The following is a 26,459-nucleotide window of genomic DNA, read 5'->3' as shown; positions in this document are numbered from 1 at the left end:
TATTTAAGTAATGCAGTGCACATAGATTACTATGATTATTATATAGCGTGCATAAATAACATGCAAGTGCATGAAGCATCACACTCGTGACTGTGTGACTCATTTTGTTCTTTTCCTGCACAAATTATGTATGTTTTATTGTGTTTGTGTGAAAGGCGGGTTTCAATGCTCAAAGAACCTGTCAAATTCAAAATCACTTTTTAGGTTTTGCTTGCACTGTGCTTTTAAAATTTATCGTGTTTAATATCAATCTTAAAAGGGGCCTACATCCCACCCCTACTTTTTATTTGTTTTTGTTCTTGCCACTTACTTTCCCTCCATTTCCATTGATGTTGCACACTATTTCCTTTTGTTCCATGTGTGTTTGCTCTTATCTGTGTCCCAAGCTCTCCTTTTCATCTACTGAAATTCTTTGTGAGGCTGCGTTCTTGACTTTGACAAAGGGCAGCGTTCTAGGGTTCTTGGGTTCTTGCTCTCCAGTGTGCACCTCGACAGCATGGCACATCATGTTTCTTCAGCCCTCATAATCCCCCGTGGCTAAAGTAAAAGCCACCTGAAACCAGGAGCTGCGCACTTCGATCACAACGGCACTTACCAGCCCCCAGGGGCAACTCGCACTCACCAGTACCCCAGGGCCAAAGCAGGGATTTGCTCTAGTGCTAAAGCCGTAGAAGAGGCCAGCTATTGTTTTCTAAAGCAGCACCTTATCGGTACAGAAATAAGGCATAGCAGAAAGTCCGCTTTTTCATCACTGGTGGTTCAAGCGTTCTGCAATCTGCAGTATTTCTTGTGATATTGTCCCTGCCTCTTCGTTTCACATGATTAGGCGGTATTGCTACAATTTGCCTATTCCTGCCTCTTGTGTCAAGCGCAAGGCAATTCAGTGACTTTCTATTTTTCTCTGAAATTAAATGTCTTGTGTTGTGTACATGTGTGTGCGTGTGGAACGAGCCTATAATAGCATCTCTTCCAGCCTGGCTGCTATTTTCCAGATGGCCACTAGATGATACGAAAGAATTAAAGCCCTGGACTGGCAGGCACTTTGACTAATACCCGCCCTTTAACATTGTTGGTAATTTCAGGCTGGTAAATCAGGGTCCCAGAGTGCAAGCGCATCTCACCAGCAGGAGTTTTGCCCCTGGGGTGGAGTTACAGGTACCTGCATTGGTCGGCCGAGGTCTCGGGCCCGCCAGATGCCCTCAAGCAACTGCAAACAGCACACATCAGGAGGTCTGCCTTACTACCACGTGACTGCGTAATGGAAGATAGTAAACATGGAGGTACAAGTGACCTGATAGGAAACACTTTGCTTTCATTTTCTGGCGTGACCCCGAAAGGTCTCAATGTAAAATGTCCCACTGCATATCCCTCTTTTCTCGTCCTTGTTTTTTCCCCCAGACATTCATAGTTGTATATATTTGCTGTTTAGAAGACACTGTTCACGTACCCTACACTCTGCTATGAACATGGGGCCATTTCGGGTTACAGAACGATTGCTGTATTGAACTGACTCATTCTAACGTTCCTGGCACTGCATGCCCCCCACAGATACCCACATGCCCTGAAGTTCATATTCTCTTTGATGCCTGTATTACTTCTGCTGCATGTCCCCGTCCATAGCCAAATTGTGCATCTTCTACAGTGCCCTCCTGACCCAGTAATCTAATATGGCCACATGTTGCTTATTGAGGGATGCCCAGATAACTGTCGTACGCGCCCTAGGAATGGCCTCATTCTGAATCCTGTGCAATGGTGACATGCCATTGGAGAGAGGATGTGGCCTAACAGCTAGGGCAGTCAACCTAAAATCTGAGGAACCAGGTTCGAGTCGCAGCAACGACGCTCAACATCCTGTGAATTTGGGCAAATCACCTAATCTCCTCATGCCTAAAAAACAAGCATCTGCATTGCAATAGGTCTCGCATTTATGCAAGTTTGAGCTATTTGCATTGTTAATGACAATGCCTTTTATTTATGTTTTGGTTCTAAAAACATCAATAAAAGGCATTGTCATTTAGATATTTTACAAATGGCTCATGACAGAAAAGAGGCGAAGCTAGTATCGCCATGATGTAGACAACACATGTTTCGTCTTGGCTATATCACCCATCGACTTCCTCAGGGCAAACACGTATTCAAGAACAGGTCCGCCAAAATCCAGGCAGAACTTAGAATAGTCCCATTCAGCATGGGTCTTAGTAGAACTTGTATCCCAGGAAAGACAGTCGGGCGTGTAAACAAATATCGAAATTCGGAGAGTGCTTCCATTGTGCTTGAGGACCAAATACGCCCTGAGGAAAGTCAGTCTTTTCACCCTCCTTCCATGTCTATTGCTTGCCCGCCCTCCTCGTATATCATACCTCGTGTCCTCTTCTGGCATCAGCCTGTTTCTTAACACACCTGACCACCACTCTTCGACTGCCATCTGTTGCTAAAATCAATAAAGCCTTTTCTTAGGAATGGTTATGTTGGAAGACACTTTAATTGAACCAGTGTTTCTTTTCTGACACCGAGCACAGCAACTGTTTTATGGAAGCAAACAGTGCAATGATAGCCAGCAGATCTTGGCAAGGAAAAGCTGTGCATTCCCACACTCAGAACACTACACTTTATATTATAACCAGGATTTATCATGGCCAGAGCCAACCTCTGCAATCGGAGAGAATTCTGATACTTGCAGTCTTTTCTTCCTGAGCGCTTGGAAAACATGAGCCCAACGGGTTATGTGACTCCTCTTTGTAGCCTATGTTCCATCATGGATGCCAGAGGATGACTATGAACATGGAAGCATTCCATAGCAGGTGTAGTGAGTTGTTTGTCATTTATATTTTGCAGAGTCCAATACTTTGCTAAATTGCCACATTACCAATCGGATACGTTTTTGCTCCAGATTCTTCGTGTTTGGTTTCAAACATTTTTTTTGTCACTCCTTAATTATATTGTATCCCAAACAAAACAATTTGCCTGCAACACATGTAAATAAATGCATGTAATTAGAAGTAGGGCCGTTTCAAGGATAAATCTGTAATTTGATGAATAGCTTTCTGTTTTGTTTTCGGTCACAACAATGTCGTCCTGCCCCTACTAAATGGAAGGAAACACGGAATATAACAGATTGGTGCTGGGGTGTGTTTTCCACGCTGGAAGGAACCTTTAGCAACTTTGTGGCACATGGATTCATTTTCCACGGATACACCTTTTGTTGGCAATGTGTGATATGAATTATACAGAACTGCTTGGCGTGAGAAACCCCACATATTCCTTTTAGGTAAAAGAATGATAAATAGGAGCTTTTAAAAGAACATTGACCAAATATTTTAGTGCAAAAATCACGTGTTTGTTCCACAGACCCAGATCCTTTACACTCTTTATCGCACAGGTTTTTTTTGCCAGACCCCTGCAACAGATCTATTGCTAAGTTTTCCCAACAGCAGACATACAATGTTTGCTTTGGCTCTGGTAACAGACTGCTGAGCAACTGTAAATAAAAGAAGGGGCTCAGGTGTTTACTTTCCTCTGTCATCTGCCATCCCTCTTCTCCCGTCCCCCCCCACCCAGCATGTGATTTTGGACTTCTTTCCACCCTCGTTAATGAGTTTAACTGGCTGTTCTATGTACCTGCCAGCCGCGGTGCGTCCATTGGGGCGTAGGGGCGTAGCCCACCAGCCACCATGGACCTGCATCGCGTCCGCCGGCCGTATCTCTAAATAAAACACATTGCGCTGAATTGCGCAGGGGGTGGCCTGCTGCAGCTTGAGTGACAGTCCACACACTCAGGCTGCAGCCGACCGTAGTGCGCAGTCCCGCTGGGGAACTTACAGTGCGCATGCTTGAGAAAGTTGGCAACTGTAAGTTCCCCAGTGGGACCCAGGGGTGCTTCACCGTGCTGTTCGCCTGCCACAGCCCGGGTTTCCTAAGGGCGAGCAGCAAATGTGCCCCCCTAGCCAATCCTGGCGCTGCATGCAGCGCCAGAATTGGCTATTCCACCGGCGCAGCATCCCATTGGATGCTGCGCGTGGGGGTGGCCCGGCATTCGTCTCAGGCCAGACGCCACGCTCTTTCCATCTCCGCCCTATGCTCTTTTCCTCTTTCTTCTAGTTTGCGGCCTGTCCGGACTACCTGGTGGTGCTCTTCTGTGGCACGGCGGGCGCCAGTGGCAGCGGGCTGGGCTCCGACGAGAAGGAGGTGACCCTGCTGCTGTGGAAGGCGGTGGACCTGGCCAACGGGACGGTAGGCGCCAGCTGCTCTCATTTTAATAATTATGAGATTGGGTCCAGGGTGGCTGGGGGAGGGGGCTTAACCACAATTTTGGTCTAAATTCTTTAACATAAGCACATCGCCATGCCAGCTTAGGTTCTCGATTTTACGATTTTACCAATTCTGCTTTCTGGTCAGCAGTGCGCATTGTGCGTTTATATTGAAACGCATACGTGGTTTTGCTAAAGTAAAACTACAAGTCCCAGAATGCAAAGTGCTCATGGGAAACGCGCCAAAGACCGACTGTATATTTCACACTTAACTTATAACCACTTGGCAACTGTGTAAGAAGCGCGTTACTTACAGAACTCATTCAATGTGCACGCCCGATGAAACCGAAACATGCCACTCACAAGAAATTGCCCATGTTTAAAGTAATTGCGGCGCAAGTGGCGGAGCAACTGTACTTTGGAAATTGCAATCTTCTGGTAATTCTCGAAACGTCTCTTATTTTTTCAAGCCAAATAAGAAGTGCGGTAACTTCATTTGCTTAAAGTTGTTAGCCTTTTTCTTACTGGAGCGGATTAAAACTGATTTAACTGGACCTCCACCCATATACACTTACTTAGGATAAAGACACCCAGTTCTTAATTGGAGGTTTTGGTGTAGCCGCCGCACCCTCGGTAACCTTGCCGGCTTCCCCCCGCCTGAAGAGGTCAGGGCCACGCCAGGAGACACGCTGGAGCAGGGACAGAAGCCAGCAGCCACCGTGCAGGTGAGCGCCCGCGGCGGAGGCTGCTGCTGAGGGAGGGAGGTGGGGTGGATGGAGCAGAAGGGACTTCTGTGCTTGAGGCGTGCACTGATTGTAGTGTGTTATAGGAGTATTGGTCGGATGTGAAAGGGAACAGGTATTCGTGCGTTTAGGTGAAGATCTGAAGGGGGGTTTACTGCCCTTTTTGCCTGGCTAAAGGGTTGTTACATTCTATGCGTGACATTTCTCTGCCAAATGTGTGACACCCTGAGTGACACTTAATTGCAAGCAAAACCAATGGGTATCAACAACAACAAAGTCCACATTTGTAAAGCGCACAATCACCCGTAAGGGTCTCTAGGCGCTGGGGGCCGTCGGGAAGATTAAGCGAGCTATTGCCCAGAGTCACATGGTGCTGGGCTAACCTGCCGCCGGAGCCGGGGATCGAACCGTGGTCCCCAGATTCCAGCGTCAGTCGCCCTGGCCGCGGCGCCACACCTCTTCCTGGGTGAAGTCCACGTACAGAGATTCATATCAGAATGTCTGTAATGAGAGGCTCTAGAAAAGGACTTGTAGTTGCCTCACCAGAGTGTAAAGCCTCTCTGACCTTCCATGGGTGGGCGCCGGGGCTTCACAGGGCGGCAGAGAGCTATGCACAGGTTAGGCATAAGTGGCCATCCTCAGCCTCTGACTCTTAGAATGTCCCCGCGGCCGAGCCCATCACTAGGAAACAGACAGGTTATGTAGATTTGTAGAGGCACTATCACCAGGAGCGTACCCAGGGGCGTAGCTTGGTAAGTAAGATTTGAGGGCGGGGGGAGGGGGCTTCTGATAACCAGGCTGTCATATAATGTTTCGATACATTAGCCGACAGGCAAGGTGCATGAGAGGTGGCCTAACGGGTAATGGAAACGGAGAGGCATATTGTGCAGTCACTTCAATTTGCCTTTAGGTGACTACCTGGCTTGATGTTGGTTTTCTATTTGATTTCATGTAACTCCTTGTCTTGATGAGTTTTAGTTTGTTTGAGGTAACTGCTTCACATGCTGGTTTCATCACACAGCTGACACCCACCCTGAGAAAGCCAGAGCTGCCCTGTTAGTGGTATCCACACCAGTGCGCTTAGGTTCCTTACAGCTCCTTCACTTGAAGTGGGTTACCACCTACCCGTTACTTTTGGTATCCTGCTCGTACCAAGTCAGATCCAGACCCAGACCAGTCCCCACAGTTGCTCCGGATTAAGGGACATTGTCATGTCATCTCAGACGCGATGTAAAGACTCCCAGTGAGCTGAGGACTCTTTTGGCTCAAAAACCAACTAGCTGGGGACCCTTGTGGTTGTTTAAAGATTTAAGATCAGCCTGTAACTCAGTCTTGAGCTGGGTGGGTGAGCTCGATTACAAAGTGGCTGTGCCAGATGTCCCATTATGACCCCTTTTGCCTGTCTCCCCTTCAGACGCAGAGGGCATAAAACTGGGGGGTTCTCAACCCTGCCAAAAAACTGAGGGGTGATCCTAAGAGCACAGCTGCCATCCAATCATGCTTTGGTGTGCTGGTCTGGTTTTCTGGGTGCATTGGCTCAAGTTTTTCCCATGTAATTGATTGGGTTTCTTGGTAAGTTGCTTTTATGTGAATGTCTGACTTATGACTGCGCATTCCTTTCAGTGTGCACTTGCTTCAGTTTACTTTTTGAGTCACTGTCTAGTTTGCTGGATGTATTACTTTCATTTTTCTTTCATTAAACTGTTTGACTTGCTTGGTGCTTTTATGTTGGTGCCTGCATGCTGAAGTGTACTCTTCTTCAGTTTAAATGTATGTGACTGGCCTGTTGACTAGCACCCTGCTTTCAAAGTGAAGGTTCACACTTGCTTTAGTTTACTTTTGTATGGTTGACTGCATGCTCTGTTTTGCTGGATGCATTGCTTTAAGTTACTACTTGATGCATTGCTTTCAGTTTGCTTTCAAGTAATTGCCTCTCATTTTCCTAATGCTTTGTGAAGGCTGTTTCCCAACTGCTGTGCAACTTCTTCTACTCTTAGAGCTGAGATTTTCATGAGTCTTATAGTCTGAATTCAGCACCTGAGCGTAATAGGACGGAATGTATGAAGCTCTGTGGTTATACTGAATAAGCAGCTACCTATGTTATGCCATCTATTAATGTAATAACTGCACTTTCACAATTGCTTTATTAACCTTCCTGCTTTCTCAAATTTGCTTGAAAATGCACGATTTTTCTTCTTTTTTAAAAAAAAATTCTTGGGGGGGTAACCCCTCCAAACCCCCCTTTTGGGGTTCGGGCTCGCTGCGCTCGCTCGCTACGGTGCTGTATGCAAATCACGTTGCGCCCCACCGCTTTGAAATGTCACTCACCGCCCCTGGTACCTGCACATGCTTTTTCCATACTAGTGGGATACCACCTGGGCAGGAGTACCTTTAGCAGGGGTTTTCTCTAGTTTCTGCAACCGTTTCCCTGTCAATGAGTCCGGTCTGTTTAGAAAAATCTGCCCACATGCCTACTCGAAGTTACATTTTGTTTATTCTACAAAAGAAACAGGTCCGTCAGTCACGGAGATAGGCAACAAGTGGATCGCCAATGAGCACAAGACAAGTTGCACAAACAGATAAAATAAGACACAAATAATAGGCTTTGTTATATACAGTACCTAATTGGAAATCAATCGATGAAACTGAAACATAGGAGTGACAGAGGTGTAGGATTCTGAACCCATGAGAAAGTAAGCAAATAACCTTAAAACAAATACAGAAATGTAAACTCTCGCTGATGAGTATGCTAAGCAGATATTTCTCGTTTCAAGACCCAGACATTTAAATGTGGTTATATAAATTCTGCTAATTGTGTTCAGCAAAATAGGCAAAATGTGAAATCACTAGGGAAAGCATCAGCAGTTCCCCCTCCATGAGCATTTAATGCCGTCTCCAATCTGTCTAACTTTTTATGGGTTTTCTGCATATGTACATATGCAAGAAGACATATGACAGAAACTGAAACTAAGATAGGAGGTGCACACCTCTGTCAAGAAAAGAATGAAATAGGATGTTGAAAAGATAAAAGAAATGCAAACTTGCATGTGCTGACCTAGTTGTTTGTGATTCCTCACAGGCAAAACACTGAGGGTAGAGGGTCCTAGGGGAAGTTTAACAACCAAAACTGCTATTACCCCTATCTAGACAATTACACCAACAAAAAATAGCAGTGGGTCGGGGAACTAACTTAATTATGTATCCGAGTGGAAAAAAGTGAAAACTTAATTTGTTCCAAAGCAAAAGGAATCTTGCCTAGGGTACTCTCTCAGTGTGAAAGAATTCCCATCAGTCGTCGATCGAGACCGCCCTTCATCATCTGGGAACCTTCAAGTTCTGAAGGAAAAATACCCACAACAGATTGGCAGATGCTATGAACCTAATCTGAAGCGAGTATACGAGTGATAGATGGTTGAGTGTGGGAGTGTGTCTGTGGACAACTGAGTAGCAGTGCAAACTAAAGTGAACGTGAATCAGTGACAAGTGGAATACATTAAAATTGGGTAGTGACAGAGGAAAATACTTTATTCTGCACCCCTTCAATCCCAAATCAATAAAAACAGTGCAAATAGTAGTGTAACAAATAACTACTAATGAGTATCTTAGGTCGACATGTTTCTGCAGACAGACGGAGCTAAGTGGTCTCCTGCTGCCTATTCAGGACCATTAATGCTGCTGCTATGAAAAGGAAGAAAACGGAATAATATCACCTGAGAGAGTGATATATTTTCATCCTCCTGACTTTGTGGCAGGAGGGAACAGCCCCACCTCACCTGGCTTCAGCTCAGGTACATGGAGCACCGCTCTGTCCGTCGGTACCCCGGACATCCCACTGGGCTGACAGCCCAGAGGGACGGGGTTGCCTGTGATTCCTCACAGGCAACAGAGTGAGCGTAAAAATACGTTCTATATATGAAATGGGAATTCACATGATAGAGTCTTAGCTGCTCTGCTTTATTATTTTGGTATCTGCAAGTCTTGCCTTACTGATTTTTGTCTAATATTTTACTTTTTAGGCCGACGTACTTAATCACGACTCCTGCAGAAATTCGTCCAGGTCGAAATATAACCCTCGGAATTTCTTTGCTTGCGGGTAATCAGTCTGAGATTCGAGTGACTGCGGAAATAACGCACAACAATGACACTGTCCTGCATGGTGAAGGAATGTTTATGACCGGTAAGATGGCCGTCAATCATATAAAATGCCGTATTCTTGTGCAGACACAGCTGCTATATAGGCCCATGTCATGGGTGACCAAGTCAACCACTTCTAACTTTTTAACCAACATCAGGTTGAATTCTCGTACTTTTTATCAATTTGTTTCTAGCACATATGAGTTTATGAAGGCACGAGATGCAAAATGTTGTTGACTAAAAGGAAGGGTATAAAATGTCACCCATTACACTATGCAAATTTGCAGCGAAGCAAACACACTAAGAAAGTAAATAAGTCACTCTGTTTTATAAGTAAACGTGTTCTCGATCGTGGAGTTTGTGTCGAAGGCTTGGTGAGTGGTTGAATGCAAGAATGGTAGTGGTTGGTTTAGTGATTAACTTGGTAGATGAATGAATGAGTGCATAGATAGATGGATGCTTGCTGGATGGAGGACGGTGAGAGTGCATGAATGGGACCACAAACACCAGTATACTTATTTAACTGTTGATAGTGTTCCAAGGTAATTTTATGTTAGCATAATATGAGTAAGGGATCGACCCAGCCCAACGATGTACAGGGTTGATTCCCTTGATCTGGCTCTAACAATTGATCACTTCAGACTGCTACATGGGCTCTAAGGTGATGATAAACACCATTCTGGAATGCCTTATATGATGGCCAATGTTCTGTTTGAAACCTGGCACATGCATGGTGTGATATAGGACACACAATCTTTTTATGGCTGTAGCTTTTCAAAACTGTGCGACACTGATGCTGTCCACAGCATAATGGTGATGGGTACAGGGAGGCTGCGATGGAAGCTGGTTCATTGGCGTCCATGCTAGAAGGTAGGAGGTGGGCACCCAGGTGGTAGCATAAGAGACGGGGAAGAATGAGACGCAGGCAAGTGGACGGAAAAAGTGAAAAAAGTTATCACAAGCACCAGTCGTACCTGTAGTGTATTTTAATGCCCACCTGATTCCATCATTACATTGTAGCATCTGTTTTTGGAACAGCAACTCAACATTTCATGCATTTTCTGACACTCAGGCTACTATTAACAAAGACCATTGCGGAATATGGAGGATTGTGCTCCATAGTGTATTTACTATACCTGCATTGCAGTGGAAGCAAAACTTTTAAAATATGACTCCCATCCCTCTGAATATTCATCTGTCTGCTACACCAATGAAATGTGTGTATGTTGGTAAATGACGTAACTATGCACATCGTAACTGACTCCTATCAACCAATGGCTAATGAATGTGGATTGAGCAGTAGGTTAATGACTCTAATAGCAACGATGGCTAAAGGAGGCTAGCATGTTGTCCCTTTCTCCGTCATATGCCCTGTGTCTGATAAACAAAATTCTTTCTCTTGCGAGACTTAAAAATGATGACTTGTGCTAACATTGTGTATTTTGTATGTACATCTGTTTATTATTCTTAATTCTCCACTATTCCTCACTGCGGTAAAATATGTCAACGTTTCAATTGCATAACGAGATATTTAGAGTATATATACTAAACACTAATCAAAGCCTTGTGTTTCAAATATTGGTAAAACAGTTTTGAACTAAAGTATAAACAAAGGCTTACGGTTTAATTTGACGAATGATGAGTAGTAAGAGACTTCCTTCTGAATCTCCATAGACCATGTCGATACAGATCCCAATGCTTCTGCTTTACTACAAAATAACAGCGATAGCAAAGGTTATAATTACTGTAATAATATAAGTTCATAAAACAAGAAATATATGACCATGCCAGTTTGCCTGTCATAATCACCCCCTAAAATTCATATTCCATTCCCACTTTCTACTGAAGCCACCAATGAACTTGAATTAGAATATACACCACGATTTCCCCACAGGACATAAATGAAGGGATCCCTACCTCCGTTTTTTCCTTGTGATTTTGTCTCCTTATGCCTTATTTCATTTCCTTTGATGATTTACAAAATAGAAATTTCTTTTGTGTGTTTTTAGATGTCACTGTCCTGTTTCAATTCTCTCTTTGGAGGCTTTATAGAGAGATGCTATAGGGTCAAATGTCTGTAGCCATCTTGCCCCTTCTTTTCTCAAAGTGACTGATCCAGTGTGTTTTCCTGTGCAGGAAACCTGTGTCATAAGTCTCATGAGAGGAGTTCAAATTGATTCTGCACTTATCAACAGATGGCTAGGTTATATTTGGCTGTTGGGACCCTGTATATTTGTAACGTCTTAGGGTGCTCCATATGTGAAGTGATAATCAGAAATACACTCTCCTATTCCTTTCCCTGTATGCCCCCATCACTCCTCCACTGAAGTCATTATATAGCCAAGTGCCTGGTTTTGCTTCACATAATAGGCTACTTTGTGTCAACTTTCCCTGGGTGAAGCTAGTTCCAGCAGGTCTGCCTGTTGTCTGAGAAAAGAAATACCTATAAAAATGACAGTGATGTAGTCAATCCTCCAATTGACTTATGGACCTTTGGTTGTGGACTGAAAGCATGTGAAAGGAGCTAACCTTTGCAAAGCAATTCACTTACTGTAATACCAATACGGCTCCACAAAAACAGAGAGGATGGAATCCAAACCATGAAGGTTTTATTATCATGAAAATCAATATAAATATATAGTCTGATTTTGTATATTATGAAGAAGATGCATAATATTACTACGTACAGAGCACAAAATGTAAAGTAGATTGGTTCTATTAAGGAATTTTCCTATTATAATAAGCATTGATGGGGGCAAGGGGAAGCTCGAAGAGGAAGGTCTCAGCATCAGAAGAACTAAATTAAGATTCTGTGGAATGAAACGGGTGTGGAAGCAGTTTTATTTTTGTTTGGAGTCCATCTTGTTTTTCTCTCATCCTATGATACTCAATTGATGATGATAAGCCTGCAAAATGTGAGCAGAGGTCGGATGAACTCTGGTAAACTAACTGTAGGAAGGTAGGATCCTTCTGCATGGGTACCCCCACTTTTTGCCTGGTACTAAGTTGTGTATTGGCTAGTCTGACTGGGATCCTGCTATTTAGGACCCCTGTCTATCTGCTTTCTCCCTAAACTGTTATGTACTTGGGTACACTCCAGATTGGATACTGGGGTAACCTTGTCAGTCCCTAGTATGTGGTACTCGGGTATCCAGGGCATAGGGACCCCAGAGGTCTCCCATGGGCTGAAGCACATATTATGACACCCATGAGAGACCTTGCAAAATGGAACTACAGGCCTGCCATTCCAGCCTGTGTAAGTTGGTGCATGGACCACTTACTTAAGAAATAGGTTTACTATATCTAAGTGTCACTACACTTAAAACCTATAAGTCAACCCTATAGCAGGCCTTTACAATCCTGAAGGCAGGGTGCTTGGGTCTAAGTGAGAGGGTGCCCCTGCATGAGCAGGACACATCTACAGCCTAGGCAGTCCATTCTCCCGGGTTGCCAGTGAAGTAGCCTTATGCTAATATAGAGGGGCGTTACGTGACCGCACGATAACCAGCTGGAAAACGGCTGCAAAAACCCTGTCGTGTTTGGTGTCGAACATGTTAGAATCATACCCTCACACTGTTACCGGTGTGGAGGTATGATTCCACCCACCAGGAGAGCTCTCCGTGGGGCTCTCGGTGTTCCCGGTACCCCAGCCATCTAGCCCCGGACAGCACTAAATGGTTGCTGCCGACCAGAGACACATTTCTGCCCTCCAGCTGCTGAGCCAAGCTCGAGCAGGGGAAGGCAGAACAATAGGCATCCTGTCACAGGGAGGTGTGACCAACTCCCAGACAGGATTTAGTGTATTAGGATTGGTTGGGTGCACTTGCCAGTGCCTGAAAGTCTGCATGAGGGGCACATTTGGTGTCTGTGTGCACAGTCTAGTTTAAACCAGTCCTGGGAGCCATTGGGTCCCGCTCTTAGGCGCAAAACTGGACAAAGGACATGGGAGTAACCTCCCCCCTGTCCAGTCCCTCCCCTGGGAGGGTCCCCTGAATCTTTCCAACCCTCTGCCAGGTAAGGGCTTACCTGGCAGTAGGACCTTAGATTCGTCATTGACCAGATTCAGAACTACAACCACTGCACTTCGACCGTCTGAGCACTCTGGACTTCGTTTGGGCCTGACTTCGGCTCCCTCTCTGTCTGCTGCATCATCTGTGCCTGTGCATCATACAGGATCCATGCAGGATCTGTGGAGCATCCAAGACACCTGAAGATAATCCACCTTGGAGTGAAAGAGTCAGTCCCCTGCATTTGCAGGCACCACAACCCTGCTGACCGGTCTGTTGATCCCGAGCTCCTATCGACTCCAAAGGGTTCAACAACACAGGAAGTGGGTTTCTATGTCCCTCAAAACCCGAGCTGCCCTCTCACTCAGTTTGAGGCCATAATCCCTCGTGGGGCAATACCCAAACCCCTGTGTACCACGTACTTTGGCAAGTGCAAATGCTTGTTTTAAATTCTGCAGTAAGTGCTTTGGGCTCCAAGTAACCCCAGCCTCTGGCAAATTCTCCTGCAAAGATCTTCAACCACATCGCACCGTGTGGTCCGTGGCCTGTTGGTTTGTAAAGCTGTTTGAGGTTCCCCTGTGCCTCCGGCCTGTGAGTCCAATTGAGGGTCATCTTGTTTTCCTTGAGCTCCCCTGATTGCTCAGGGCCTGCCCTGACTTCCCTGCTTGTGGTGAGTCTCCTGGACCTTGCTGGTCCGAACCATACACTTTCTTGACATCCTGTGTGGGTTGCATTTGCCAAGGCTTGTTGGTGCTCCAGCCGGACACTGCCCCCTCAGCTCTCGACATCCTTCGTGGGACAGCGCATTTCTGGCTTCCGGTTGTCCTCAGCATCACCTGGCCCCCACAGCCGCAGAGTCCATGTCACCATCACTATCCTGAAGTACAGACAGTTTCTCCTCTTCCAGCAGCGGCACTTTCCTGAAGTCCTCCTTTGGGTTCGACGGTGGTTTCCGACACCACTTCACCCCTATGAACCCGGCTTCCCTGGGATAGGCTTTCCAACCTTCGGTCTTCCACAGGGTTTCTTCAGGGTCCACTCGGAAGGTAATCTTTAAAATGCCAACTGCAACTTGCACATAGACTTGTATGGGGCACGCAGTCGTGTTCACACACTGCACACGCACTCCATGGGGTCCTTATCTACTCACCTTGGGTGGTTCCTTGGGGTCCCAGCATTTCTACATACTCTCGACATTGCATCTTATATCACTTTCTTAGTATATGGTTTGGTCCCCTCCCCCCCCAGGGCCCACTCTGTATTAGTGCTATTTTCTTTGCTTTCTTTGCTAAAGCATTGTGGGCTTTGTGTCTATCTCTGTGTGAGAGATACTGTAACATACTAGATAGTGTTATATAATAAATACATATTTTGATAACTACTGTGTGGTTCTCCTTTCATTTAATCTATACTATAAGATGGCAATCTGGTAAAACAAGCTGCTTTGCACTTCTTCAAGACTAAGCCTGAAGGCTGCTCTCCACAGCTACTACTTGCAAAGCGTTCTAAGGTAATCTGAGGCCTCTGCAATCACCATAAGGGTTCTCTGGATTGGTGCAAGATGCCCATTTACATTAGTGGACATCATATACCAGGCCAGCCTCTCACACTAACGTACCCTGCTGAACAGCTTGTAGTGCAAGGCTTGCTCAAGGACACCTCTTGTGACACGGTATTGTGCAAAAACTGTCTGGTGACGAACTGGATGTCCCAACTGCCAGCATGTGGCTATCACGTTTGATGCAATCTAGTATTATGCTTGTATCACGAGATCTTATTGGTTGTATGCTTCATGCTTATGTAATTTCTGCATCTTTTGGTCTGCAACCCACCATGTATTTGTCCATAATATTGAAGAAATATAATTTTTTTCTGTTTCATGATTGGATATGTATCTACAAGCCTTTTGTCGGCTTGTTGTGTACAACAGGCTCATGAAAGTTCCTCAAATAAGACATGCTGCAGTGCTATTTTGGTTCATGTTTGTGACTCCTGTATAAACGCTTTTTATGAACTTGACAATTGTCTGTGTTTCTTAAATTCAGTTTCCACACAGACAGTCAAGCATAAACTCAACACCCGGGACAGGGTAAATCAGTAGAAATGAGAAAGGTCTTATCTTAGCAAGGTCAAGACAGGATATGCTGCACTATTGTAAGGAACACACAATTCATACCAATAGAAGGTTGTGGAAACATCCTCCCATCAACTCCCTCTGGATGGTCCAACCAGGAGACGACTTTTTCTGAGAGCAGGCAGACTCCCCAGGTTGCCTGGGTCTCACAAAGAAGTGTGCTGCTGTAAGTAAGCAACAGTCGGTTTGACTGGTACAGGAAGACGGCTATTTGCCATCACCACACACTACATGCCTACGGCCAAATTCCAATTAGGCAAGTAAAACTTAACAGTACTCTGCCATAAATAATGCCGTATTATAAATAACAAGTGCATCTTGAGACAGTACCTGCAGAACAGATAGAACCTAAAACAATGAATTTATTTAAGAAATAATTAGAGCAGCTAATTCCTAAGCACAAGGCATGTCAACTTTAGGAAAAGTAAAATAAGATGCCAATAAATGATTTCATACACTTTCAGTCGACAACGAAAGTTCTATACCACCATTGGAGGGTTTTGTACAACCACCAAACTAAAATATGTAGGTACAGAGAAATCTGCAGCATCAAGTGGTTGCAGAAAGAGGATGGTTTGTCACTGTAATATTGAGAGCTAGAACAGTCCTGAAAAGAACCTGTATTTGCTCAAGACCAGCCCATGTCCCTAAAATCATAGCCCAGTTTGGAATATCGACAGAGTTTTTGTAGTTCTGAAGGTGGTTGTGGTAGCCAAGGAGTGAGGATGAATAGGGTCCACATCGCAAATTGTGTATGTCAAACGTTTGTTGTTTGTGTTGACATTTTGCGTCTTGCAGTGTAATATATGTTAGAGGTCCAAGAAGGCTGCGAAGCTGAACAGAGAGCCAAAGTGCTTCTTTATGTATATTGGCAGATAAAATGGCGCATATGCGCCTGCAGTTTAAGTTGTTATGTTTGCGCCAAGATTTTGCGGCCCTCATCGAACGCCAAAGCGATTCTCTAGTTAACCTCGCTCTTCGCGCTACAGTGACTGCCAGTGACGGCCGGCAAAGCGAGATGTGCACCTTGCACTACAGCATTTACAGCATGTGGGTACCTCTGCTGTGAAGCTCCAGTAACGACAGTCGATGACGCCCAACTGAAGTACGCCAACAGCGATGTCAATCTGCGACTCCCAGCCTACTCTTCTTGCTGCAGCGATGACTCTGCGACACTGCTCTTGGTGGCTTTCTCCACTGCAAACTGGACTCCTCACGCCAGACTTCAGAAGTTAACTTTTTCAGGAGGACCAACCTGGTCCCTCTACTCGGCCTGCTCCCCATCCCGGTTGGCCTGAACTTGTGACTTTCACCCAGTCTTGCATGCAGTATTTATTTTTAACCAGTGGTTTCCGGTGCTCAGTACCAGAAGTTATTTAGCAATGCTGGCACTCATGATAGTCTGCTACATGATGCTGCTGTTTGTCCAAAATAGAGAGGAGCACAACAGTTGTTTAGAAATTTAGTATACCTTGAAAATGGCTAATGCCTGTCTTCCAAGCCATTCTTATAGCTTTGGGGGCCTGGAATATTCGGAATTGTCACACTTGGAGGGGTGTGACGCTTAGGCTGGCAGGGGCAATGTGCTGGTGCGAGCTACAGTGGCCTCCTGAAGAGGACCAAACACTTATTTATTTACAAATTAAGCACTGCTTGCACATCTCTCTAGCAACAAATGGTGCTTTGTGCTTTTAGGTTCTATGCTTACCTGAAATCTTTGAGATTGTGTACCTCTGGTTCTACTGAGTGGATTCTTGTTGCTTTGGTGTCAAAAAATGTATTGGGTTTTACTCCAGTTTTCTAAATTAATATGGAATTTGTCTAGTATTGTGTTTTCACTTTAATACTGTTTGTGTGCTGCATAACTGCCTTACACATCCTCTGACTGATTTCTTGTTAAGCTACCAGAGGGTTAGGCACAGGTTAAATTAGGGATTTGTTTGTGGGTCCACCCTGACAAGTATTGTGGCTATTGCTTGAGTAGGGTTTCACCCCCTTCAATTAAAAATTCAGTTTCTCACCGAGAATGATTGCAAAAATGAAATGTTTTAGATTATTGAGAGGCAATGTGAGAGTGCTTGTCAGAGAGGGGGCGAGGAAGCTCCTCCGGAAGGAACTCCTGGTCAATGCATGTTCAATAATGTTGGGCTTCACACTAGCATTTGGCTTAACCAATGGAAGGTCACTGAGAAAGAAGGACCCTTGCAGTTTCCTCGATATGGTACTTTTAATCTGAACATAATCGAGAAGTTGAGACGAGTGTTATACCCCCACCTCGGCCAGCACAAGAGGTGGTTCTGCGTGCTTGGGTATGGGCTTCACGTGCTAGTAATACGGAAAAGTATCAGAGTACCCATAAAAGGACAGTTTTTAGTTGGGTGGATGCTAAAAGGGACACTGAGCAGCACATACTGATGAATGAGAGAACCAAAAAAAGAAAAGCACACCAAGAGAAGGATACTGGTGCTCAGATTAAGTATAATACTGATAAGAATATGAGCACAATATGGAGCGCGACAATTCTAACATGGCGCATGTAACTATATTAGGTGTACGCGCTAACACTCTCAACATCATGACTGGTAGTCCCGCCCCCTCTCTAAATTACCATCCAATACAAACACAAGGGTGACATGGTGAGTGACCTCTCCAATATTGGGAAACATGCAGAGTGGGGTAAAATACTAGTGTCCCGAGTGGTGAGACCGGAAGTCCCGCCTCCTCTGCAGGTCCACCGGTGGTATAACTGAGTAAACCAAGGTGTACCATTACCTACCGGGACCGGCAGAGTGAGGGTTAGGTCATCAGTCACAGTGACTAGGTTCTGCACGTAAGTACCCCTCTGGTGTTATTCTCATAGACGGTGTGACTCTATTCTTCTTTCTTCTTTTTTCCATCGACGCGTGAGTGTGTGTTATGCGAATCGCAACAGTGGGGGCGCTGCGTGACACAGCATGTCAATTGGTCATGGTTCAACTGCCGCCCCAGCCGCCGATACTACTGCTCGTGGGAGACCATCCTTTCCCATCAATCTGATCGTGGCTGGGATAGACAGATGCAGGCCCACTTTGACAGCCGGGCATTGGAGCACCCACAGTGGTGCTCGTTCACCTTGTAACACAGGTGCAACTTCATTATTCAGCGCTGTCCCATGAGTGTTTAACGGACGGTTTCTCGATCCTACTGCACACCCTACAGTGGATGCGCGTGTGGATCCTGTGATACTCTGTTTAAATGCCAGGAGTCCCTGAGGGTGACATCGCTCCGGTTTTACTAATGTATACACAGGCTTCAGACGGCTGGTGGCTTTACAAAAGAGTGCACCAACTTGGTCAACCACGAGTTTGATTAGTCTCACTTACTAGATTTTCAACCCATACCTTATTATTATTATTATTATTATCTTTATTAACTGCCCACATCTCTCCATTTGACTAGGACACTGCACTATTCAGTGTTCACACCTGCTGGTACACGTTGCCATAAAGTGTTGACCCTATCTGGGTGAGTCCTTATATGTTTCTATTGTGGTTGCTATTGTCATGATGTGTATAGACGCCTAAAGCATGATCACAGACACTTGAGTGTGATTCATGCCTTTACACACTCTCACAAAGATAGTGTGATTCTTTTACAGTCACAGATATGGTACAGTACTGTTTCAGAAACTTTTAAGATTCTTTCCTTTTTACAGATAATGTTCAAGGTCTACATGTACCACTTTCTTTGGGTGCTGTAAGGGTGGTCACTAATTGTTAAAATCTCTGGACCACCACCAGAAAGTGTAGATATACCTAATTATTGGCCCTGAAGAATTGCAGTCCAAACAGACTTTTGGCAAGAAATATGTTGGCCTGATTTCATAGCGTAATACCCCGTAACCTTAAAAACAGGGGGACGCTGAGTATTCTTTTAATCAGGATAGTGACCAGTTCCATTAAAATACTGTTGACAGATTTCCCTGCCAGGGACCACCAGGCTTTGCATAGTGATCCTGGAAAGCGGGATCTAACAATGGTCGCCCCTCCCTAAATATAGTGAGGTGACTTTCACTGTGAGGTCAATTCAAGGGTTACCTCTTTTGATGGAAACTCTGCACTTTGATGACCTCCATTTGGTGAGTGAAGCACCGGATTGGTGCAGGACCCCATTGATTTACTGTGCTGCTCTCACTCTGCCAAACTCTAAATGATGCCCATGGTCTATGTTAACATCAAGTACATAACTACAGATAAAGCCATCTTTCCATTTCTCCTTGCGGGCTGATTTTGGCTCAGTCAAGCACCATGCACAACTGACTTCATGATAAATGTTATGTCCAGCAAAATAATTCAATGCTACTGTTATACATTTTAAACATTCCTGAACACAATAGTGCAATTTTCGGGCAGAGATGAGTGAAACATTGTAGTATCATGGCTACTCCCTTAATTAGTGCATTGTGATCCGGCTCCTTATCCCGTCGTGAAACACAGCGTAAACCATGAACATTCAGTCTCTACTTTGCATCATGTCCGACCAAGTGAGCGGGACCATAAACTGACTAACAATAATATGGCAGAAGTGCCTGTTCTATCCAGAAAGTGCTGCTCTGTGCATAGGTGCCAACATTTTGTGACCATAAAGAGGTAGTATACTGTTGATATCACCATAAATGATATCACGTGATCTTTATACGACATTGACGTCACAGTACATCATCACATGACATGAAATGGCATGGAGTTCAGAGGAAAACATCAAGTGGCTACTGACCAAGATGACAACATGAGAAACAACTGGCACAATTTAGGAATTGCCTCGGAGCACTGGTAAAAAAAATTAGAGGTACTACTTTCTGAATACACAGTGGCAGCTACTGTTCTTTAAAGTGCTAAAGCATACATTCAAAACCCGAATTGCACCCAGTGAGATAGCAAGACAGTCATGCCCAATTTACAGGAGAGAGATGTAAGGCCTGATAAGTCTTCAAGGCAACCTGTTTAATATGGAGCAGAAAATGACCCTTTGCAACGCTTTTGCATACATATATAGCCATCATTTATTATTTGAATATTTTCATGATGTACTGAGGAAAGCTGCCACACCTAGGGGGATGTTAGGAGTTCACTCACCCCAACAAAATGTGAGAAACTAGGAGTGAAAAAGGCAGCAAAATGGTGCATTTTTATCCACACAGAACCAATAAAAAGGCATAGAAATTAATATGTGAATAAGGCAGTTTAGAAAAATAAATTTCTCTTGGTTGATAATTTTTATAGTATCTTTCTTCACTTTTACATTTTCGATGTTTTATGTTTTTTCCCATCCTGCAATCGGCTGATAGATTCCCAGTTAAATGTTACCATAGATAGTCTCAAGTCTCCTTGGAGGGGCTAGGTGGAAAAATTGTAAAATACTCCATCTCAGTCTGCAGAGTAAAGACCTACATATGTTGCAGTTTCACACGAGAATAATAGTTCTAATATTATGGAGACTTGCAGGTTCGAACACAAGACACACAGGCTAAGGTATCAATGAAGTCTTTAAATTTTGGAGGAAATAACTCAATTGCGCCAAACAAAATGCAAACATTCAGATTAAAGAAACTTAATAATGTCTCCGGGGCGGCTCCTCCTTTGGAGAGCGCCACCCCACTTAAGTACACCACTTAAGTGCACCCAAAAGCCTCAGAGATTAAAAATAAAATGGTAATTCATTACCATTTATTTTTCTTCATTCTCCCATCCTCAACCGAGCATCAAGGGCGTATTACATAAGTTGCCCTGGGGGCGTAACGGACATTTGCGCCCACTTTGCGTGCCCCGGGGGCACTTTGGTATTATGGTATATGGTATAATACTGATAGCGCCGGCGCATTTAATGTGCCAGCGCTACCATCAAAGGGTGTTACCTCATTTGCATAGGGGCGTGGCCTTGCGAATGAGGGAATTCCTTTGAGGGAGAGGTGTGGCGCCGCGGCCAGGGCGACAGACGCTGGAATCTGGGGACCACGGTTCGATCCCCGGCTCCGGCGGCAGGTTAGCCCAGCACCATGTGACTCTGGGCAATAGCTCGCTTAATCTTCCCGACGGCCCCCAGCGCCTAGAGACCCTTACGGGTGATTGTGCGCTTTACAAATGTGGACTTTACTTTACTTTGACTCTGTGCACGTGCCATATTACAGACGCGGGTGCAGAGTCAAAGAAGCTCTCAGAAGGCGCACTGACAGTGTGTCATTTAAAAGGTGGCACACTGTCAGTGCGCCTCCTGACAGCAGCCCTCTGCAGGGGGTAAAGGGGTTCCCATGGACCTTCCAGATATTCCCTTGCAGGCGGGTACAGTCACTGTCTGCACCCGCCTGTAAGGGGATCTCTATTCCCCTCTAAAAGTGCAGGCAGGTGCCGCCTACACTGTGAAAACAGAGAGCCGCTGCTCCGTGTTTTCACATCGGCAGCACAAGCTCAAGGCTGTCCTGGGGGCAGCGCACACAAAATAAAAGGGCGCAAACAATCAGAATGCATAATACGGCCCCAGGACGGGGCGGGGCATGATGATAGACAGCAGGGAGGAGTGGTGCTTTTGCACTGTTTAAAGTGTGCTTGTCTCTTTGGCCAGCCGTCTTGCGAGGGCCGTCCAGACATGCGCACTTTAAACCTCTCAATGCAGCTGTCTTAAGACAACCAGGTTGAAAGCAAGTGCATGCCTCCAGTGCGCTGGGGAGTGCAGAGAGAGTTTGCTCCCATCAATCAGGTAAATGCTCACTTGCTGGTTAACAGCAAGTGAGCAGGTCAGGATTGGTCAAGGGAGTTTGCTGGGGCCTCCACTGCAGTCCCAGTGGAAGAGGTCAGAGTGAGGAGGACTCGTCCGTCGCGATCTGGTAAGTATTTTTCCTTTTTTATTTATTTTTTATTTTGCTTGCTTTTGCGCACCCACCCATTTGCTTGCCCCCCTTCAGTAGATGCCAGCTGCCACTGAATAATGTTCTAAACTGCCATCTTTTCAATTTGTTTACATACATATGTGCTGCCCAAATATCAGTTTGTTTTTTCCACGCATGGATAGATTTTGCTATGCACGCCCATGCCCATGTGTTATCATCTTATGTCATACATGCCCACATGTGCCAATAATTACCACCTAATAGGGGCAAGCCTTATCGAAGAACCTGGGACAATTCTGTTATAGATGCTCACAATATATCCAGAATTACCGCCGTTCTTCTAGCACCAGAATTATCATAAGGGTGGGCATCTTAACTACATAGATGCTAACAATATGCCGAAATTCAAGAGATGGACACTATCATGCCATCAAGGTAGACACCACGCAAAAGGTGACTGTTCTATCAGGCCCTGCAGTTTTTATTTGGTGTACATCAACACCTCACAATCCAATCACTCTACTTACTGTAAACAAACTTAAAACTGTTTAGTTTTTTTTATTTGTAGGGTCGAGTCTGCAAAAACATTTGATAACGTAGGCATCTTGAATGAGAGACACTTTTGTTTACAAAAGGGCTTGGAGCCAACCTATTGCTTACCATTTGTTGGCATCAGTGTCCCTATTCTTTGCAACCTTCCTAAATGGCTAGTGCAGGCCAAACGCCACTGCCGATCCATTCAGTGGAGCAAGGACCAAGAACAGATTAATTCACTTTAATCAGTGCCCGTCCGCTGATCCTGACATGATTGAGGTACTAGTTCTGCCTCTTCCCTCCGTTGCCTGCCCCACTACCTTATCTTGCTGCCACCTTCCAGGTTTGATGCCTCCCATGTTGTTGATACACCTTCTTAGCTTGCATGCTTTTTTTTGCAATCACGACTTACCCACTGTTGCTACTTGCCAATACCAGCCACCCAACCGCCTCCCGTTCATGCTTCGCTCGTTCCACAAGCCCCCCTCCCACCTACTGGTGTATCTGTCTCCATCGGTGAAAGCATGTGTTGCCTTCCCCTGTGGGATTATGCAGGCAATAACTAAAATAACCCGCCACAACTTAAGTGCATCTCTTGCCAGTCCAGCCCATGATTGGTTTAAGAAAACATCAGCGTTTCGGCACATTCTATTCCATTGAGGCATGCGCATAGTACCATCATGGCAACAGGACCCCCCCCCAATTTAGCATGCATCCCACAAATAAATACACGCCACACAAGTATTAACTTGGGAAATACTGCTGCAGGTTTATTACATACAATGTTATGTAATCTTGTGGGTTAGCTTACCGGCGATCCAAGGGCAGGCAGCATTCTCGCCACCTGCCTGCCTGATGAGCCAAGCAGCACCGTGGCGAACCACCTCTGTACTGCCCCTTCTGGTAATCCCCTTCCAGGATCACATGACCATTGGTCCCTTATACTCACGCCCATTTCGGGGCGGAGCGGAGCTAGGCAAGCTCCCGGTTGCTCAGGCTCACAACCGCCCGAAGGACTAACGGGGCGCCAACAAAGGTTCCAGGAACCTCCCATGAGGCCCCTGGGGTTAGGCTCTGGCACCCCTATGTGCCACGCTGAGGTACCCTTCTGAACCCATATGCTTCCAGATCGCTCTGTAACTCCTCTACAGCCCTGTAGGTGGCCACCGTCGCCGCCAGGGCCCCCACTAAATCGCTTTTGTCTTTACCTGCAACCCTTCTGTGCTAAAGCTTTCTGTAAGTCTAACAGGAACCATTCCATCCCTACTGGTGATGGTTGTACCCCATCTGCTACAAAATATCCTTTGACCCTCTCTGAGATCATCTCGTGTCTAATGAATCCCAGGCCCCTCTGTTCAGTGAATTTGCGCATGGAGCTGTACACGTGTTTCCTCGAACGCTCGACCGCCTCGCAAGATTTTGCCCCATGCCACCCCTACGTGGCACAAACTCTGACCACGAGAGCTCACACTGCCCCAGCGTAGCTAGCCAGTGCTCCATCTCATTCCAGGGTACCCCAACCACTCAAACTTTGTCTGTGAAAATTCACGCCCCCAGGTCCTGGTCGATGCCCAACGGGCTAACCTGGAGATGGCTTAGTGCCCAATGACCCCCTCTCTGGACCCTGATAAAACAAAGGACACGTTTCAACTCAGTATTTTTATTATTCAGAGCCATTGTGCCATAGCACTCAAACCTTGCAAAACGCAGCAAACCATATTAGCACACCACACTGCAAAACTACTTTCTACAACACACACATGCCTTCGAGGGCGGATATAACGAGAGGGCCAGCCCTGAACAAGCACGCCCCATTATACGCTCCATCATATACTTGGTTAGATGCCCCCTGCCTGCATGGATCAATAAATGGCCCGGTACCACAGAGCGCAGCTGCAAAAGGGACGCCTCAAGGGCGAGTGGGTAACAACTCGTAGGACATCCAGCATGGCCTGGGGTATTGTAAAGTCGAGTGGGGACCTGCTGTCCTCTCTGGCCCACCCTTTCAGGGCGGCCATGATGATAACATACTTATCTGGGCCCTGCCCTCCCCACAACTAAACATCGTGGCAGGCTGCCGCCAAATGTCCACATACCCAGGAGTGGCTCTTACCCTGTTTCTTGGCCCAAACCACAAAAGTCTGTACTCTGCCCTCCCTGGGTATCCCAGCCAAGCACAAAGCATCGGCCACTTTTTTGAATGTGGCCAGCTGGGCCAGGTAACGTTTACCTAGTACCTGGTGCAAAGGACCTTTCCCCAGTGTTCTCAACTCTTGTTCGACCCCAAGATTCTCCAGAGGGAATGGGACCTTTCTGTCTGACAGGATCTCTGGCCACAGGTGGAGTGCACTAACGACAGGGAACAGCTCCAGGACAGTGATCTCGGTGGTGATGCCCCGCACTTACGCCAGGCGTTGGGCCACTCCTGTGCACCCTGCTAGGTCAGAGGCGCATGCAGGGAAACGGTATTGGGCAAGAGCAGGTGATAAGTGTGGGGGGAATGGGAACTAGAGGTACTGGTAATCATGTAGCCTCAACTATGTTGCCCGCCTTTTCCGGCTGGCTGAGTGCCCTGCTTAGTGTGGCTGGAAATCGCAGGGTGAGGCCCACCACATGTGTAACATGCGTGCTGGAACTTGCACATCCTACCCCAGGAGCATGATCTATTGTTAAAAAGGTGGCATGTACCTGAGGGGGACCTCCTGAAACCTTCTCTTTGTCCGTCCCCCGCCGCAAAATGCCTGTTTATCACTTGCACCCGCATGAAAGGATCCCCTGGGTAGAGCCCGTCCTGCTTGTGTATTTACCTGTGGGCCCATACTCCGCTGTGGTCGGGTCCCCATGTGGTCCCTCCATAACTGGACCTCTTTTTGGTCCCAACCCAGCCAGCCATCCCTCCCCCCCCCCCCCCCACTTCATAGCCTCATTGAGTATTGACAAAGAATACTGCATAAGCCCAGGACCCTGTCCTGGAAATTTCTCCATTGTTACAGAAGCTAGGATGGAAAAGGCCTCGAGCTAGTTCGCAATGTTCTTAACTGGCCAAGGCTGGTGTTTTATTTCTCTATCGTCCTTGTTCGCCCCTATCTTCCTGGCGTCCAGGCCCTCGTGGCCCAACATGAGCAAGGTCAAAATGTCTGTAAAATCCCTCCTCCAAATCCCCTCTTTTGCTGCCTGGGGCACCTGCCACGTCAGTGGGCATCGCCCAGACAGCAGCGGGCGGTGGTAATTTGTTGGACCATGGTGGGTGAGGGAGCGGGTACAATGGTGGACATTACTGAAGTGACCTCCGCACTGGTGTTTACAGGGGGCGGGACCTGGCTGAATGATTGGGGGAGGAGCGAGACAGGTGCGGTCACAGTGATTTGCCCCCCGGAAGTAGTAGTTGCCGGAATACCCACAGCCGCAGAGACCCGCATCTGTCCCACTGGCTCGCCTGCTGACCCTACCTTAGCTGCTGCTAAAGTGGCCACTTTCCGTCCCCTTATGCTGTTGCCCAAATGCGCCGGGCTGGGGCCAACAGTGCCCCCTTGTAACCGAGACATGAAATTGTTCATAGCATCCCAAAAATTTGCCAGATGGTCCCTGGTGGCATGGTTACCTTGGACAGCGGGGCTGTTCGTCGGGGGGTGCGGCCCCTGGGGCATGGGAACAACAGACGGTGCAGTGACCTCCTTAGGGGTCTGAACTGTTCTGCTTCTAGGTGGCGGCAGCGGGTCTTACGGGAAATCCCTGATTGCGGGCTTGCGATCCCAGAGTCTTCCTGGTCAGGGGCATTCATAATGCTGCTAGCCCATG

General features: G+C 46.2%; 1 protein-coding gene across 1 annotated transcript in view; it reads left to right on the top strand.

Moving 5' to 3' along the window:
* Positions 1-26,459, top strand: part of LOC144762794 (CD109 antigen-like) — a 771,981-nt gene that overhangs the window by 51,384 nt on the left and 694,138 nt on the right. Inside the window, exon 2 of the mRNA XM_078648064.1 lies at positions 9,007-9,167. Coding sequence (XP_078504190.1) covers positions 9,007-9,167 — 161 coding nt within the window. The remainder of the gene's footprint in view (positions 1-9,006; positions 9,168-26,459) is intronic.

This window comes from Lissotriton helveticus, chromosome 6 (genome assembly GCF_964261635.1).
Source record: "Lissotriton helveticus chromosome 6, aLisHel1.1, whole genome shotgun sequence".
Classification (NCBI taxonomy): domain Eukaryota; kingdom Metazoa; phylum Chordata; class Amphibia; order Caudata; family Salamandridae; genus Lissotriton; species Lissotriton helveticus.
The sequence above is the reverse complement of the archived record's forward strand: the minus strand, read 5'-3'. Positions and strand labels throughout refer to the sequence as shown.